This window comes from Salvia splendens, chromosome 2 (genome assembly GCF_004379255.2).
Source record: "Salvia splendens isolate huo1 chromosome 2, SspV2, whole genome shotgun sequence".
Taxonomy (NCBI): Eukaryota; Viridiplantae; Streptophyta; class Magnoliopsida; order Lamiales; family Lamiaceae; genus Salvia; species Salvia splendens.
This window is the reverse complement of record NC_056033.1, coordinates 33,573,761-33,590,142: the sequence shown is the minus strand read 5'-3', so window position 1 is coordinate 33,590,142 and position 16,382 is coordinate 33,573,761. Positions and strand designations below refer to the sequence as shown.

The window sequence follows — 16,382 nt, the reverse complement described above, 5'->3', positions numbered from 1 at the left end:
ATAATTATTTTATTTTGCTCTTTTTTCACCCCTAGTATAAATAGAAAAAAATTAACTCCTGTATAAGGGGGAAAATTACAAATAAACTCATATACTATAGAAGGAGGAAATTACAACTAATGTCAAGAGGGCTCGAACTCAGCACCTCATGCAATAATGTCTAAGCTCATTGCCGCTAGGACAAAGGCTCTGGACCCCCTAGTATAAATAGACATGTTAGGGTTTTTCAATGATAACTTTTGAATGATATTGTAGAACAACGTCTCAAATTTGTGAAGGAGTTGGCAGCAGAAGCGTGCATGAAATTGATCACATAATATCTTTGATCTATTTAGCAGATTATTTAGACAAAATCTATTCGGGTAATTCTCACATTTATCATGCTCATAACTTGAATTTAATCATGCTTTAGCGTAATTGAAACCTAAAACATGCTTACTACGGAGTTAGCCAATTTACCTCGTTAATTCTCCAAAGAATCGAAGTTGGCTAGCGTCTTCTCCACGTGAAGATCTTGAGTACTAAACCACGGATCTTTCTGACTGGTTCCCGGACTGTTAACTGATATCAGTGTGGGCTGATCTCACCAGAATACTATGACTTAAATAAAGAAGACATAATTCCCATACGGAGGAGAGCTAGAAAAATCGTCCCTCTTGAAGAAAGAGAGGGGGACGAAAATTATGATGATAATTAAGTCTATTTTCTGTCTCATTTATTCTCCTATTTATATCAAGTCACATATTGGGCCCAGACAGAGATCTATGGAAGAATTTGGATATGGCCTCCCCAATTAGCTTCTTACTAATTAAATTGAACCCACAATTTAATATAAGCTTATATTGGAATATTACGAGCAGCCACTACAGAAGTAATATTGCACTACCCATCCAAATCCGAAATTACAAGTATTCCGGGTTTCCATTTGTTTGTCGTTCATTTCCCACGCTTAAGATAGAAACGTCCATTAATTAATTAATATCTGCTATGAACTTAATTAATCAACATATTATTAACTCCAATAGTGGACTTAGCCATAAACGCTTATTTATTATTCATAGAGTAATCAAACTCCAACTAGCTAGGTTCCGAATAATAAAACCTTGTTTCGAGCTCCTCTTGTGGACGTTATCAAACGAGACTCACCTCGCGCATGATTCAATATAATAGCAATCCTAGCACCGCTAGATATTAATCACCACTACCCAATATACCATGATTCTTGAGTTGCGAAAAACCAGCACCATTTGGTAAGTTAAAGTAGTGCATAATCAATACTGTATGCTCAATGCTACCGTACATTGATTAAGAAATTAAGTATCAAGACCTCGTTGATAAGGCTCGTTTCAATGCTACCGTACATTGCTGCTGTGTAACACCGTCTTGCTAAGGCGAAGAAACAATATTTACATTTGATTGTCTAGTTCTCTTTCCATTTTAAGTACTCATTGGTTTTTGTTTCGTAATTTCTATTTTTGACTTGGATTTCTGGAATCAAACTTAGTTTTATATATTATGGAAGTTTCTGTTGGTTTTTGTTGGATCTCGTGAAGTTGATGTTTGTTTGCTGTTTTTCTCTTTCGTATTTGTTGTTTGTTGGATGTTTGGAGTTGTGATCTGTTGGTTTGTTGTTGGAATTGTTGGATCTGATTATGGAGACGTGGGGATTTTGGAGAATCGTGATGGATCTTGAGTTGCCGTTTAAATTCTGCATGATTATGGTTGTTTACTGTTTGTTCTCGCATCTGCTAGGCCGAGTAGTTTAGATTTGTCGATTTAGTCTCTAATTTCGTGTTTAAACTCAGATCTGGAACGTGCTCTGTTCTCATGGTGATTTATGCTCTGTTTTACTATTTTATTCCCGTTTGATTCATGGAGAAGATGAAGTTTGTTGGTAGTCAGGATCAGATCTGCTCATGTTCGTGCTTTCTGCTTATCTTTTGTGCTTTCCGCAGCTTTTCTATAACCTGGACACTTAGGGAAATTTGGTCCCCACTTTCTGTGCTAGTTTATTGGGTCATTTTAGGAAAGCCAGTCCAACACCCAGTTCGTTTGAATTTTGTTTCTCAAGTTGATTTTTCATTTTGAGTCATGCATGTGTCGTGCGAACCCGTTTCCTGGACCCAGTAGATAGAGTAGTTTAGCTTTAATTTCCCCAGTGCTGTAGTTTAAATTCTTGACCCACTTGTTACGTGGCAGCAGCCAAAACCTTCCCAAAACCCTATGAATGCATGCTAACTTATCCATCCTCGTGGGATCGATCCTTTACATCCCGATACTAGCCAATAGTATAGTGGGTTGAGGTCTTTGAAGCGGAAATAGTTTGTCCAACGACCGAATTTTGAAGGTCAATTGCACACGCTCTCCTAGACCCTGTGATCTAGCGAATCCTCTGGACCCTGTAGTATTGTGATACATCAATTGCACACGCTCTTTCCAGCCGCACTTCACTCGTCTTTCAGTAGATAGCATAAAGACCCGTCTTGCTGTTAGATCCAATTCAGTGCAATACCACACCGATGTCATCTTATTTCAGTAAGGCTTAGAAATATGCGGACTGACATTGCAACCTTTCACGATAGGTAGTCTAGGCCTATCTAGGTTGTGAAATTCTTATTTTTCTTTGTTCAAAACTGACCGTGTTACCTTAAAGTGGACGACGCTCACAACCGATCTACTAAAACAAAGACTTAGACTTTGTTACATTGCTTATACATGTAAATATGCAATAAACATTCATTAAATGTAAAACATAACAACATTATGACAAAAATAATCTGTTGCATCCATTGGAAAATAAAATATAGAGTTTTACGGTATTCAATCACTCGAAAGGTGATTTATAGTATACAAACTCTAACAATTTGAGCACCCCCTTCATCTTTGAATGTTTATCCAAAATCTCTTGTGGTTGCATTCCAATCTATTGTCGGGCTTAGATTGAATGTTAAGGTATGCTTTACTAGTTCTTGTTTTGCTAGTTTTATGGAGTCATTAGATATTTGTTTTGGTGAAAGTTGTCGTGGGTTGTCTTCATTGTTTTATAGAATGTCTATAGGTTCCAAGCATTCATCTAAATCATAACACATTCATCTTCTTCCTTTTCAACTATTTTTATTGTTCAATTTCTTGTTGGGTTTGTTGAGTTGTTGAAATATTTACAATAGCAAGTCTGGGGAGGCAAACATATAAGTCTTTAATCCTTAAGATTCACATTATAGTCTTAGACTTTTCAAGTTGTTCACACTTTCTACTTGCAAACTAGATTTTGTTGGATAAATTAGAATATGGGTGAATGGAGAGTGGAAATGAACATTTTAGTGGAGGACAAAGCTTTTTGTTTGGGAAGAGGACTCAGAGACCTCATCAACATCATGAATCTTACAAATCTCTATAAACACATGTGACAAAACGGTGTGATTGAGTGACTTATCAAATTCCTTCTCGGTTTCTAAATTTGTTTTGAATATTACCAACATTATGGAGGATGAGAGCTCGCCACAAGTCCAACAAAAACTCACAAGGATGAACATTGCCCCACCAAAAACATAACTTCAAGTTAGTTTATTCTTTAAGGTAAAATCAACACCAGATAGATTTTTCAGATTAGGAGTAACTAGAATTGAGGATGATCGATGTATTATATGCAAAGAAAAGATGGAAACTATTGAGCAACTTTTTTTGCCGCAAGCCTTCTAGCAATCTTTAGTAATATTGTTGCATGTTATATCATGTGTCTTTTCAAAAATCCAAAGACATGTGTGCTTTCTTGGATTGATATTCCGTTCAGCAGAATTGAACTTGTGAACTTCCAAGTTTTACATCATTTGTGTGAACCATTTGGTACATTATAAATAAAATGACATTCCAGAATTTTAAATCTAACTGGGAGTTCGAGAAAAACCGCCTTTTAGTAGTAGTTATTATGTCATCTATTAATAACTTACTAAACAAATTTTAATGAATTAAATAATGTATAATTTCAAATTTTTAATAATAAGTAGTAGTATTTCTTAATATTTTCAAGCATATAGTAAGTAATTTATTATAAATTATATTCTTTTAGAATTTTATATATATATATATATATATATATATATATATATATATATAGGGTCATGATCTATGGCAAACACCTCTTAACCAAATAACTAGAGAACAAATAATAGCCACAAGATCAAAAAAATCAATGGCTAATATTAATTTTCGAATTTAATGAGATATTAGCTCCCTCAATCACAAATTTACTCCATAATAACAAGTCAGGGGTATTATTGTCATTGCAGATCGAATTAAATCCAAAATTGTGTTGGGTTCAATCAAAATTGAATTCATTCAGAAATTGAGTGGCGGTTCGAGCTGGAGAGGTCGCATTTCTCAATTGAGGGGAAGCGCGCCGCCGCGGCGGCGGTTTCAGCCATTTCGTCTCTCTCGAAGTTTTGTGTGTGTGTGTGTGTGTGTGGAGAGGTTTATGTATGCATGAATTTTGTATATTAATGAGTGTAGGTGTGATTTGTTGGGGATCGGTGTCGGTGTCGGTGTCGATGTCGGTGTCGGAAGGGGATCGGTGTTTGATGTTCATACATGGCGGAGAGATGTATCATAGGTCACTGCTTACTCCGCTGCAGTGTGGTTATTGCTAGGAGAGGTTGCCATTGGTGTTTTTTTTTTGTTATTTACTTTCCTTGAAAAAATAAGGAGAAAGGAATGTAATTTTTGTAACAAAAATGGTGTAGAGATTTTTTGATTGGGTTGCTCTCCCTTGTTTTTGGGATCTTTGTAAATAGTGATGTGTTTTGTAAACAAGAGTGAAGTAAAATCAGAATAAGAGTGATGTGTTTTGTTAACAAGAGTGAAGTAAAATTAGAATAAGAGTGATGTGTTTTGTAAACAAGAGTGAAGTAAAATCAGAATAAGAGTGATGTGTTTTATTAACAAGAGTGAAGTAAAATCAGAATAAAAGTGATGCGTTTTGTTAACAAAATCACAATAAGAGTGATGTGTTTTGTAAACAAGAGTGAAGTAAAATCACAATAAGAGTGATGTGTTTTGTGAACAAGAGTGAAGTGTTTTGTGAACAAGAGTGAAGTAAAATCAGAATAAGAGTGATGTGTTTTGTGAACAAGAGTGAAGTAAAATCAGAATAAGAGTGATGTGTTTTGTGAACAAGAGTGAAGTGTTTTCTGAGCAAGAGTGAAGTGTTTTCTGAACAAGAGTGAAGTGTTTTGTAAACAAGAGTGAAGTAAAATCAGAATAAGAGTGATGTGTTTTGTGAACAAGAGTGAAGTAAAATCAGAATAAGAGTGATGTGTTTTGTGAACAAGAGTGAAGTGTTTTCTGAACAAGAGTGAAGTGTTTTCTGAACAAGAGTGAAGTAAAATCAGAATAAGAGTGATGTGTTTTGTGAACAAGAGTGAAGTAAAATCAGAATAAGAGTGATGTGTTTTGTGAACAAGAGTGAAGTAATATCAGAATAAGAGTGATGTGTTTTGTGAACAAGAGTGAAGTGTTTTCTAAACAAGAGTTAAGTGTTTTCTGAACAAGAGTGAAGTGTTTTGTAAACAAGAGTGAAGTAAAATCAGAATGAGAGTGATGTGTTTTGTGAACAAGAGTGAAGTAAAATCAGAATAAGAGTGATGTGTTTTGTGAACAAGAGTGAAGTGTTTTCTGAACAAGAGTGAAGTGTTTTGTAAACAAGAGTGAAGTAAAATCAGAATAAGAGTGATGTGTTTTGTGAACAAGAGTGAAGTAAAATCAGAATAAGAGTGATGTGTTTTGTGAACAAGAGTGAAGTGTTTTCTGAACAAGAGTGAAGTGTTTTCTGAACAAGAGTGAAGTAAAATCAGAATAAGAGTGATGTGTTTTGTGAACAAGAGTGAAGTAAAATCAGAATAAGAGTGATGTGTTTTGTAAACAAGAGTGAAGCTTGGTTTTTCTTTCTTTCTTTTAAATAATAATTCTTTTATATTATATAAATAAATCTGTAGAAATCATTTAATCTAAATTGAAGTAATCACAATTCACATATAATAATTGATTGCCTTCATTTCATACATAATCAAAACTAATGCAAATAAACACGAATGCCTCAAACTCAGGGCAATCAAAACTCACTGCCTTTTGTGAATTTTATGAATCAACTTTAAACTAACCAAAAAAAAAACATCATCTCTTCATCATCGCCCGCCCTAATTTCCAGCATCTCCGCATCGAGATCGGCCAGCAAATTCGTTACAAATCCACAGAATTCGAACTCCATGCCTATTGTTTAGCTAACTGCGCCAATTTCCACCCTACCGCTGCAAGGCATCGCAGTTATCGGGCACCGGCGAGTGCCACGGCGACCGCGGAACTGGCGCCGGCATTGCTGCTGATGATGCATTAAAATCCGCAACTCCTCCTCCAGGCTGCTCCGGAGCTCCCTCTCTAGCTCCACGTTTCTCTGCCGAAGCGCCTCCGACGCATCACGTTGGCAGTCAGAGATCGGCACACGGTGGCGGTCAGATTGTGGAGTAATTTGATCGCAGATTTGCATGTTTTGATCGCAGATTTAAATTAAGAAAGCAATTTCCAAAATTACCCTCAACATATTTTCTATAATTAAAATAAATAATATTTGTTCCATTAAGATGTGTGGCTGAGATTTGTTCTATAGTTATACACTTAAGATTAGTTATACATTGATCACTACTCTATATATATATATATATGAAGAAATCATAATATCTATTAATATTATTTTCCTTGACAACTAAACAAACTTTTAAATTAAAGGAAAATCAAAAGAAACGGATAACAATATCTTAAAATAATACTAGAAACATTTGAAAAATGATTACCAGTTTATTTAAGAACTATCCTTGGACCACGATATTAAAATTCATTAAAGATTGTTATTGTAGAACTCAATTATCTAAAGGCTATTCATTCAAATTATTGTTTTTTGGAAATATAGTTGGATTTGGTTGAAACTAACTTGGACTTATTCATGCATGATATTCATTCGCGAACTGATGTTTTAGCTTAATCGCGAATATTCAACACTACTGCAGTATATTGCTAGTAAACTAGTAAGTAGTAACTAATTTTTGGAATAATTGTGATTTATGATCTGAATTTTGGTTCTGATTTAATTTATGATCACACATCAGCAATGGCGTCCGTCCCGGCGGAATTCCGATTGGCGTGCAGGAATTCTGCGGCGGGCGTCCGCCATTGTGCATGATAGGCATGGATACGGAATTCCGCCGAGGACACCGCAGTTCCGCGGCGTTTACGCGGAATTCCGTCGCGACGCCGCGCGGACGTCCGCCATTGCGTTGACTCCCACGGATGTCCGCGCGGAATTCCCGTTTATTGCATTAAATATATTTTTAAAATTTCTATAAATACGTCCCGTTGAACTTCATTTCATTCGCACCACTTGTATTAACAAGTATCTCTCTCTCTAAAAATACCTTTCTTTCGAAGAACAATGGAGCACCACGATAGCGATTCCCCCGCCACTAGCGAGTCACCGACGCCTTATTTTCCCATTGACGGGAGTGCCGGAATGCCGGGGATGATGCCCTAATCTCAAATGCCATCGGAAATGATGCCCGGGTACTACAACATGTACCCACAGTGGTATGGGATGATGCCCCAGATGCCCGGGGCGAGTGCCGGAATGCCGGGGATGATGCCCGGAATGTCGGGAATGATGCCCGAAATGATGCCCCAAATGCCGGGGATGATGATGCCCTGGATGATGCAGGGATCGCATGTCGCTGTGGGGGGAGTAGGCAGGGGGTCCCCCAATCGCCGGTGGACAACGTCTATCGGCCCTATATGGATTTACTGTCGACGGACAACCCGGCGAGTTCTCCTCTCGAGACTTAGTTCACTGGCAATGACACGTTCTCGCTCGAGGAGTTGGAGCTTTCTCCGATCCGGGATTCTCCCACCGACACACCACCGGCGACAGTGAGGAGGGGGAGGACAGGGCGAATGAGGGGCAGGGGACGGGGCGTCCCGATGTACGGTGGTGAGGAGGGGGGCGCTGAGGTAGGGGAGGGATCCAGCGGGAACAGGAGGACCGTCTGGATCATAGACGAGTGCGTCGCGCTGGCGAAGGCGTGGATCAGTGTAGTGGAGGATCCTTACGTCGGGGCGAACCAACACATCGACCAGATGTGGTGGCGCATTAGCCAAAGCTACCTCCAGTTCAAACCGCCAGGGAGAAGCCTCACAACGGAGAGCAATGCCGGAAACAGTGGGATCGGCTGAAGAGGCAGCTCAGCCGATTTGCCGGTATTTACACAAACAACCTCCGCTCGGCAACTCAGTTGGGCTTCGGGGATATGAAGCTCCTGTCTCATCAGCAGTTCCCCGACACTCAGTTGGGCTTCGGGGAATTCAAATATTGGGCGATGTATCTTGTAGTGCAGTCTTCGGCCAAGTTCACTGCGGGTGTTAATCTGGCTGGCCGAAGCGGACGAAGATCAGCGACTTCGGAGAGTACAGTAGTAGTGCCGGTTCCGCGGAACTCCCCCCGCCGAGGCAGAGTTCCCGACACCCACATCGTCGGCCCACCGCCGTCGCCCGGTTGGGCAAAAGTCCGCGGCGCGGATGGCGAGAGGAAGCACCATCGGATCCGCCGACGCCCAATCGGCAGCACCCGCAGTGAAAAAGTCCCGAGAACCCCTCAATAGCCCGCATCGCGGCACATGAAACCTTTTTACGTGCAATGGTTGAATGGCGCAAATCAACCGACCCCCATTACAAGCGCGATTTGGGGTTCGGGGACATGTCGGACGGTGACGACGAGGGGGGTGGCGGCGGCGGGGACGGCGACGGGGAATCCGAGGAGTGAGAAGCCGGTTTTTATTTTAATAATGTAATTTTTTTAGTAATTATGTATTTTTTTATAATGAAGTATGTTTTTTTTAAATAAAGTGGTTGCATTTTCTCCGTATTCGTGTCGACTATTTAATTCCGTAAATTTCTTACTTCCGTAAATTGTTTAATTTATGAATTTGTGAATTTTTTTAATTATGGGAAGTCCTTGGGGATGTCCGCTACTGTGCAGTGGGAATTCCTTATGATATGACAGTGCACTAGAAAGTACGTATGACATGACAGAATGTATTTTTGGGAATTACGCCAAGTACTAATGCTTTTAAGATATTTTGCGGACATAAAATAAATAGAAAAGAATGTAAAAATTGAAAAAGCTGCTTAGGGCATTAGCAATGGGGCGCCCTAAGGCGCGCCCTAAGGCGCGCCCTATGGCGCGCCACGTCAGCAGTTTTATCCTCCTACCTCCTCACCTGCAGTGGGGCGCCCTAAGACGCGCCCTAAGGCGCGCCCTATGGCGCGCCACATCATCATTTTTTTAATATTTATTACAAAACTCATACGAATTTAACAAAATTAATACATTAAAATACGAATTTCAAAAACTTCATTTCATTGAATAAAAATTAATACATTACAATGCGAATTAAAAAAACGCGAACTCAACAACGGCGGTTGCGAGCCCACACTTCTTCGATCATGTCGTTCATGAGCTGCGCATGATCCTGTTGGTTGCGCATTGAGGCCTGTCTAGATAGAACCTCGTTGAAGCCTAACGGTAACCCTCTATCGGGTGGCTCGGTCGACGCGCCGGCCAAACTAGATGCTGAGAAACAGGTACCGCGACATTCTAAATCGGCGCCGAAAAACAGCCGGGCCCCATCGCGGTTGATCGGCAAAGTAGTCTTCAACCAGACGTGTGTGAGCTTCCGCGTGGTCGCGTCGGATATACGACCTATGTCGAATAGGTCTATGGACTTGCTCAGAGGCCGCTGCCGCTGCCGCCTGGCGCTGCATCAACGCATAGCAATGCGTCATCGCCGTTTCAACGACTGCATTTAATGCTATATCTATGCTATTACTGGACTCATCAGAGGAACTAGAACTATTGGTGTCGTCGCCGGGATTCATATTGGTTGGATTAGTTGAGCTTGACTCTTAGTAAACTCCGCCACCCCTCAACCTCAACGGATCTCCCAAAGCTGCCTCACTCAACCTTCCCCCATTAAAACCACCCCTCCGTCTCCTTCACACACTGCGTATACATCTCCTTCTCCAAAAATGCAGTCCGCCATTTCTATTTCCCTTTCTTCTCCCTCCACGATCCCCCGATCCTCCGCCGCCTGTCCGCGCTCGCTCCGCTTCTGCGGCCTCCGGAAAGAGGCATTCTGCCCTGACGCCTCCCCTGGCGCAACTTCCTTGCGCTTGACTACCTTAAATTCGCGTTCCCAGCATTCCAATTTGAATGCTGTTTTCGCGGCCTTGAAAGGCAACGGCGCGCCCTCGTCCAATGCCTTCGACTACGATCTCGTGATTATTGGAGCTGGAGTTGGCGGCCATGGCGCCGCGCTTCATGCTGTTGAGAAGGTGAACTTACTTGTTTGCGATAGCTTCGCTCTGTTTCAGATTTCCTTTTGGTTTCTGCTGCTGCGTCTTTTTTGGTTTGCCTGCGGTTTAATTCAATATCAGTATATGCAATGTCGTTTGGTGGAAAATTTGATAAAATAAACTAAAAACGGGTTATCTTTCTCTGTTTGATGGCCAATATGCATACATATATGCGGAAAAGAGCGAGTGTGTAAATTATTTTTTTTTTCCATCAGATTAATTCTGCCTTTTGTGTTTTTGATTCAAACCAAATTCTTTTGTTCGATTTCCACATGAACTAATTGGTTCTGTTAAGTAGGCAGATATAGCCAATTCCAGCATATCCATCTTGAATATGATAACTTCTTCCATTATTTGTATCATGAATCACTGCAATATTCTGGTTATTGGACAATAATCTCGAACTTATATGAATTGTAGGGCTTGAAAACTGCTATCATTGAAGGGGATGTAGTTGGAGGAACATGTGTCAATAGAGGATGCGTTCCCTCTAAAGCACTTCTTGCTGTCAGTGGTCGCATGCGAGAGCTTCAAAACGAACAACATATGAAGTCTTTTGGTTTGCAGGTATTTCTTTTTTTTGTAACACTGAAATGTGTGCAAAATGATCTTAAATTTACTGTAATAACCCTTAATTCCCTTGTGAATGTTGCATTCAAATTTGAATATCTAGTTAGTGCATCCTTAGATTTTATGTAATCTGCGTAACATGAGAGGTATAGATGTAAGTTTTTCTGTTCAAGGTTCTCTCCCTTCTGGGCCATGTTTCACGAACTTCTCATCATCATTTCGTCTTAATAATATAGGTTGGAGCGGCTGGATATGATAGACAGAAAGTTGCTGACCATGCAAACAATTTGGCCTCAAAGATCAGAGGCAACCTAACCAACTCAATGAAAGCTCTTGGTGTCGATATATTGACAGGATTTGGTACAATTTTGGTAAGTCCACATATTCAATCCCAGGAGATCCTAGTCATGTATATTTAGAAATTCTATATAGTTTATAACTGATAGAAACTATATTATATTATCTGCATTAAAATGTCTATACTCAAATGATATTCAGGGTCCACAAAAGTTGAAATTTGGAAAAGGAGATTCTGGAGACAAGATTATAACTGCAAAAGACATAATAGTTGCCACTGGTTCTGTTCCTTTAGTTCCCAAGGGAATTGAAGTTGATGGTAAGTGCTTTTCTGCTCTTTATAGTTGCTCTTTATCTTAATTTTCAAGCTATTTTGCCAGATTTTCCACTGTTTCACTTATCCTAGGCTGATGATTTGTGCTGATCACTAGTCATTCCATGCTTGATGTTGATTGACTGCAGGCAAGACAGTAATTACCAGTGACCATGCTCTTAAACTGGAATTTGTTCCCCAGTGGATAGCTATTGTTGGAAGTGGCTACATTGGGCTTGAGTTTAGTGATGTGTATACAGCACTTGGAAGTGAGGTGTGATAGTTTAATCTTCCCTATTATTTAGTATCTGGACTGTTTATAATAGTAGTGTTAGACTGTTAGATTTTTCTGGTTAGGGCAGTAGATTTCTTTTTTACAGCTTCTTGATAATTCTACTTCCCCTGAGTCCTGACCACCAATCCTGATCATATACTGTGCCTAAGCGTAGACCTATTCAGCGGTCTCTTTTACACCTATTCTTATGGTTATTTGCATGCTTTAAATACATTGATGATCTCATTTGCTGAATTGCACAGGTTACTTTTGTTGAAGCTTTGGATCAAATCATGCCAGGTTTTGATCCTGAGATTGGGAAATTAGCTCAGCGAGTTCTCGTTAATCCTCGCAAGATTGATTCTTACACTGGTGTATTTGCTAGCAAGGTGGCTTGCCAGTAAAAATTTTCTACTTTTATGTACAGACAAATAAAATAATTCATACATCCATGCTCAATTTTTATGAAGTTGACTCGTTGTACAGATCACTCCTGCAAAAGATGGAAAGCCAGTACAAATAGAGCTCATTGATGCAAAGACAAAGGAGCCAAAGGAAACTCTGGAGGTAATGTTCAGAAATCTATCTCAGGGGATCTGGGCATGTAAATCTTATATAAATTCTAACCTTCTGCACTTGAATTTCCTTAGTAACAATTTAATGCTGCTGAGTTAAATTATTATTATACTTGGTAAGCTGAGAAAAGGGACGTAAAGGAAGAAACATTATATGTCATATATTGCAAATTATTCTCTGAAGTGTTAAATCCCCTTATCTCCCATTTAATCTTTTAGATTGTTCTCTCACTTGATATAATTGAACTTGAAAAATTGAAAAGTACTGTATGCCAGTGCTTGTTTGTTCAGTTTTAGTCTTCTCTATCTGTTGTGTCACTCCTGCTATTTGGAATTGAAAGTGTGACGTAATATTCATGAGTACCTGCAGGTAGATGCTGCACTTATTGCAACTGGAAGGGCCCCATTCACTAAAGGACTTGGTTTGGAAAATGTTAGTCAAATTGGCCATTGCAAAAATGAATTAAAATATAAAAGCTAATATTTTAAATTATATTTACTTCGAAATCCAGATTAATGTTCAAACACAACGTGGATTTGTCCCTGTTGATGAGCGCATGAGAGTTATTGATGCAAATGGGAAGTTGGTGAGTCTGCAGTTTCATTTTTCTTATTTTTTATGTTCAAAAGTATTTATGATGTGCCTTATTCACCCTGAGTTCTGCTTGTTAGGTTCCCCATTTGTATTGCATTGGGGATGCTAATGGGAAAATGATGCTTGCCCATGCAGCAAGTGCACAAGGAATATCTGGTATAAATTTCATATGAAACTTCAGCAATTTAATTTGCCCATCATTTATAGCAGTCAGTAACCTCTGGAATTGGTCTCAGTTGTTGAGCAAGTTACAGGGAACGACCATGTCCTGAACCATTTAAGCATTCCAGCAGCATGTTTCACCCATCCAGAAATCAGTATGGTAGGATTGACTGAGGTATGTCTTACCATCTCAAATTGCTTTTAGTGATTTAGTCAGTGTACTTGGTTTTCAGATCCTGCAGAATATAGCAGTACACTACCTAGCTCCTAGTCATTCACGTACCTTTTGTTTCTTTAACTCAGGGAGTGCATATTATGTAAAGGGTGATACTAGTCAATTTCAGTAATGCTCCATGATTTTTTTTTGTGCAAAGAGTGGCCCGACTGATTGCTGGTGTAATATAATGTGAATCTGGATAGGCTAAAAGAGAGTAGTTTTAGGTGTAATAGTGACATAATAAGAGGTAAATCTCTATCTGCCATTTATAGTCGCATTTTGACTTGGCATGAGTTTTAAGAAATTGTTGATTTTGTGAAGAAAAATGGAGAAATGAGTTAGTAGGATGTGGACCCCCCCCCCCAACAATTTTATATATTGATTTTATAATAGAATGTGAGTGTGATGATTTAGTTGAATGGTGGGTCCACTTACCTAAAATGGAAAAAAGCAAATGAGAATTTGGATCACGGATATCCCGAAATGGCAAAATGGGACATGTTTTCATGGGCGGATTATTCTATTAAGAAAGAAGTATTTCTTTCTCCTGAGTGTATCGCAGTGGATGTTGACATAATTCCTCGAAAGCATGATATAAAAGAAAACAAATATTGATTGTTGCCTTTTCAGCCTCAAGCAAGAGAAAAGGCTGAGAAGGAAGGATTTGAAGTAAGCATTGCCAAAACAAGTTTCAAAGCGAACACAAAAGCCCTTGCTGAAAACGAAGGAGAAGGAATGGCCAAGGTAATACGTAATTCATTATAAGTTTCTTCAGTTTTAGTTCATTTGATTCTTGTCTAAGCTCAGTATAATTGTTGGTAAACAGATCAACAAATCACAAATACTACCCTCTATGTGATACACTTATTAAGAAGAATCTTTTGTTAAGTTACAAAGTATCCTCGTTCTCTGTATGAGTTTGATTAAGAAAATTGATAGTGAACTCTACATTTCCTTTACAGTTGATATACAGGCCTGACAACGGTGAGATCCTTGGGGTTCATATCTTTGGATTACATGCTGCAGATCTCATACACGAGGCATCTAATGCCATTGCTATGGGAACACGTATACAGGTATATTTAACTATAAAATGCAACCTACTACTCTTTATAAAGAGCCTTGTAGGTAAGATGCCAAATGCGTAAAACTGTAGCCGGGAAAGCAAGAAAATGTCTTACAGTTGGAAAATAGGATAAAATAAAATGAAGTACAGAAAATCCACCTACTTGATGGCTTTGTGCAAAGTTTACTATTGATTATATTTTCAAACTCCTCATTTCATAACTAATCATGGTTAATACTTTATTTGATTGTATTGAGCCTTCCTTGAAAATTTACTTTTTCTGCAATGAGGTGTATGATCACCAGAAAAGGTTGACAACTAAACTATGTCCATTGTTTGCTTCCAACCACACCAAGAACAAATTAAATTATTGCGAAACAGATTCATTTTGAATTATCTTCCTTTAGTGTCAGCTGTTTACTTTGTACGTTGCAGGACATAAAATTTGCTGTGCATGCACATCCAACCTTGTCTGAAGTGCTGGATGAACTCTTTAAATCAGCAAAGGTAACCCTTTGGTTTCTCTGCTTTATAAATTTGTGGACAGGAGGTCTGTGCTGTATAATTCTTTTTATGATAGCCAACATCACACAGATGCATAGGAAAACCATTCTTAGCTAAACATAAGTTCCTACCCTGTAACAAAATACTACCCCACTAGCTAGTGAGACTCCTCATGCACTTGCAAACATAAACTGCAGGTAAAAGGGAAACCATTCTTAACTCCTGAACCGAAGCCCTCTCTGATTTTTCAATGGTACATTAGATGACTACTGTTCTCCATTAAGATAATCTGCTTAAAGAATAGACACTGATTGCCATAAATTGATGGTACATCTTCGTTGAGGGTCAAAGTCTCATCGTAAATATCTTCTTCGGAGAATAATCATACTTCCACTTGCTTTTGTAACTGCAGGTTAAACTCAGTGCCTCTAAAACAGTTGCTGAGCCAGTCCCCGTTTAGGTTTCTTGGGTTGTTGTAATTTATTAGAATACGTGACTTCTCAAGGTTTTGAAGCTGTCGATCATGGAGGAAATGCTAAAACGGATTCTCTTACGTATTTTGGGATTGTTTTCAATTTTACTGGAGTCTCTAATAGTAGTGCCTATGAAGGTGCTATGATAAAAGTTTTGGATCTGTATACAAACATTTTAGTTACTATGAATTTGTGGAACTCGATTTATCAATCAAATAAGATGATTCATCCATTTGTGTTGCATGGAATTTTCAATTTCCGATACAAATTTTCCTCTCGTGTTCTGACTATTAGGCGAGTCATGTGGTTGGTAAGAGATTGAAGTCGGACAAAATACTAGTAAATGAATTTTATTTCTTTGATTTGTGGGTTAGGAAAACAATATCACATGTTTTGTTTTCCAACTAAAGTAGTATTACTAAACTACCATAAAATGACACTCTTACCCACATCCTTTAATTGTGTCACTTAATTAAACGGGTTTATTTAATTAATGAACTAATAGGTTTAACTGGCTTTACCTAAACCAAATTATAGTACTGTGGAATCTAAAAAACAATTATTATTAGAATAATAACGATAGATTTCAACTTTTAAGTTGTGTAATTTTTTACTCAATGAATAATATATAAATATATTAACAAAGCATTATTTAATTTCATTAAAATTAATGATAGTAAAGTGTCGTGGAGTTAACCACATAGTAACACGAATAAAAATATGTAGGTATAATTGAAAAGTAGTATAAAAAATGTAGTATATGTGACTAGGTAATAATTGTAACCAATTTAATTTTTGGTTTTCTATTATTTTTTATAAATATTATTACAATTTAAATAAAGTATGTAAAATTGAAACTTAATACTACTAAATATAAGAAAATGAAGTATAGC

At 38.4% G+C, this 16,382-nt stretch overlaps 1 protein-coding gene across 1 annotated transcript; it reads left to right on the top strand.

Moving 5' to 3' along the window:
- The first annotated feature begins 9,994 nt into the window (after positions 1 to 9,994).
- LOC121792318 (dihydrolipoyl dehydrogenase 2, chloroplastic-like) lies at positions 9,995 to 15,721 on the top strand. The gene is made up of 15 exons (XM_042190213.1): positions 9,995 to 10,422; positions 10,864 to 11,010; positions 11,250 to 11,384; positions 11,512 to 11,629; positions 11,773 to 11,897; positions 12,161 to 12,286; positions 12,384 to 12,464; positions 12,843 to 12,905; positions 12,985 to 13,059; positions 13,145 to 13,223; positions 13,304 to 13,404; positions 14,077 to 14,190; positions 14,409 to 14,522; positions 14,948 to 15,019; positions 15,429 to 15,721. The coding sequence occupies exons 1-15, from the start codon at positions 10,117 to 10,119 to the stop codon at positions 15,474 to 15,476; spliced, it is 1,704 nt and encodes a 567-aa protein (XP_042046147.1). The 5' UTR covers positions 9,995 to 10,116; the 3' UTR covers positions 15,477 to 15,721.
- The last annotated feature ends 661 nt before the right edge of the window (positions 15,722 to 16,382 follow it).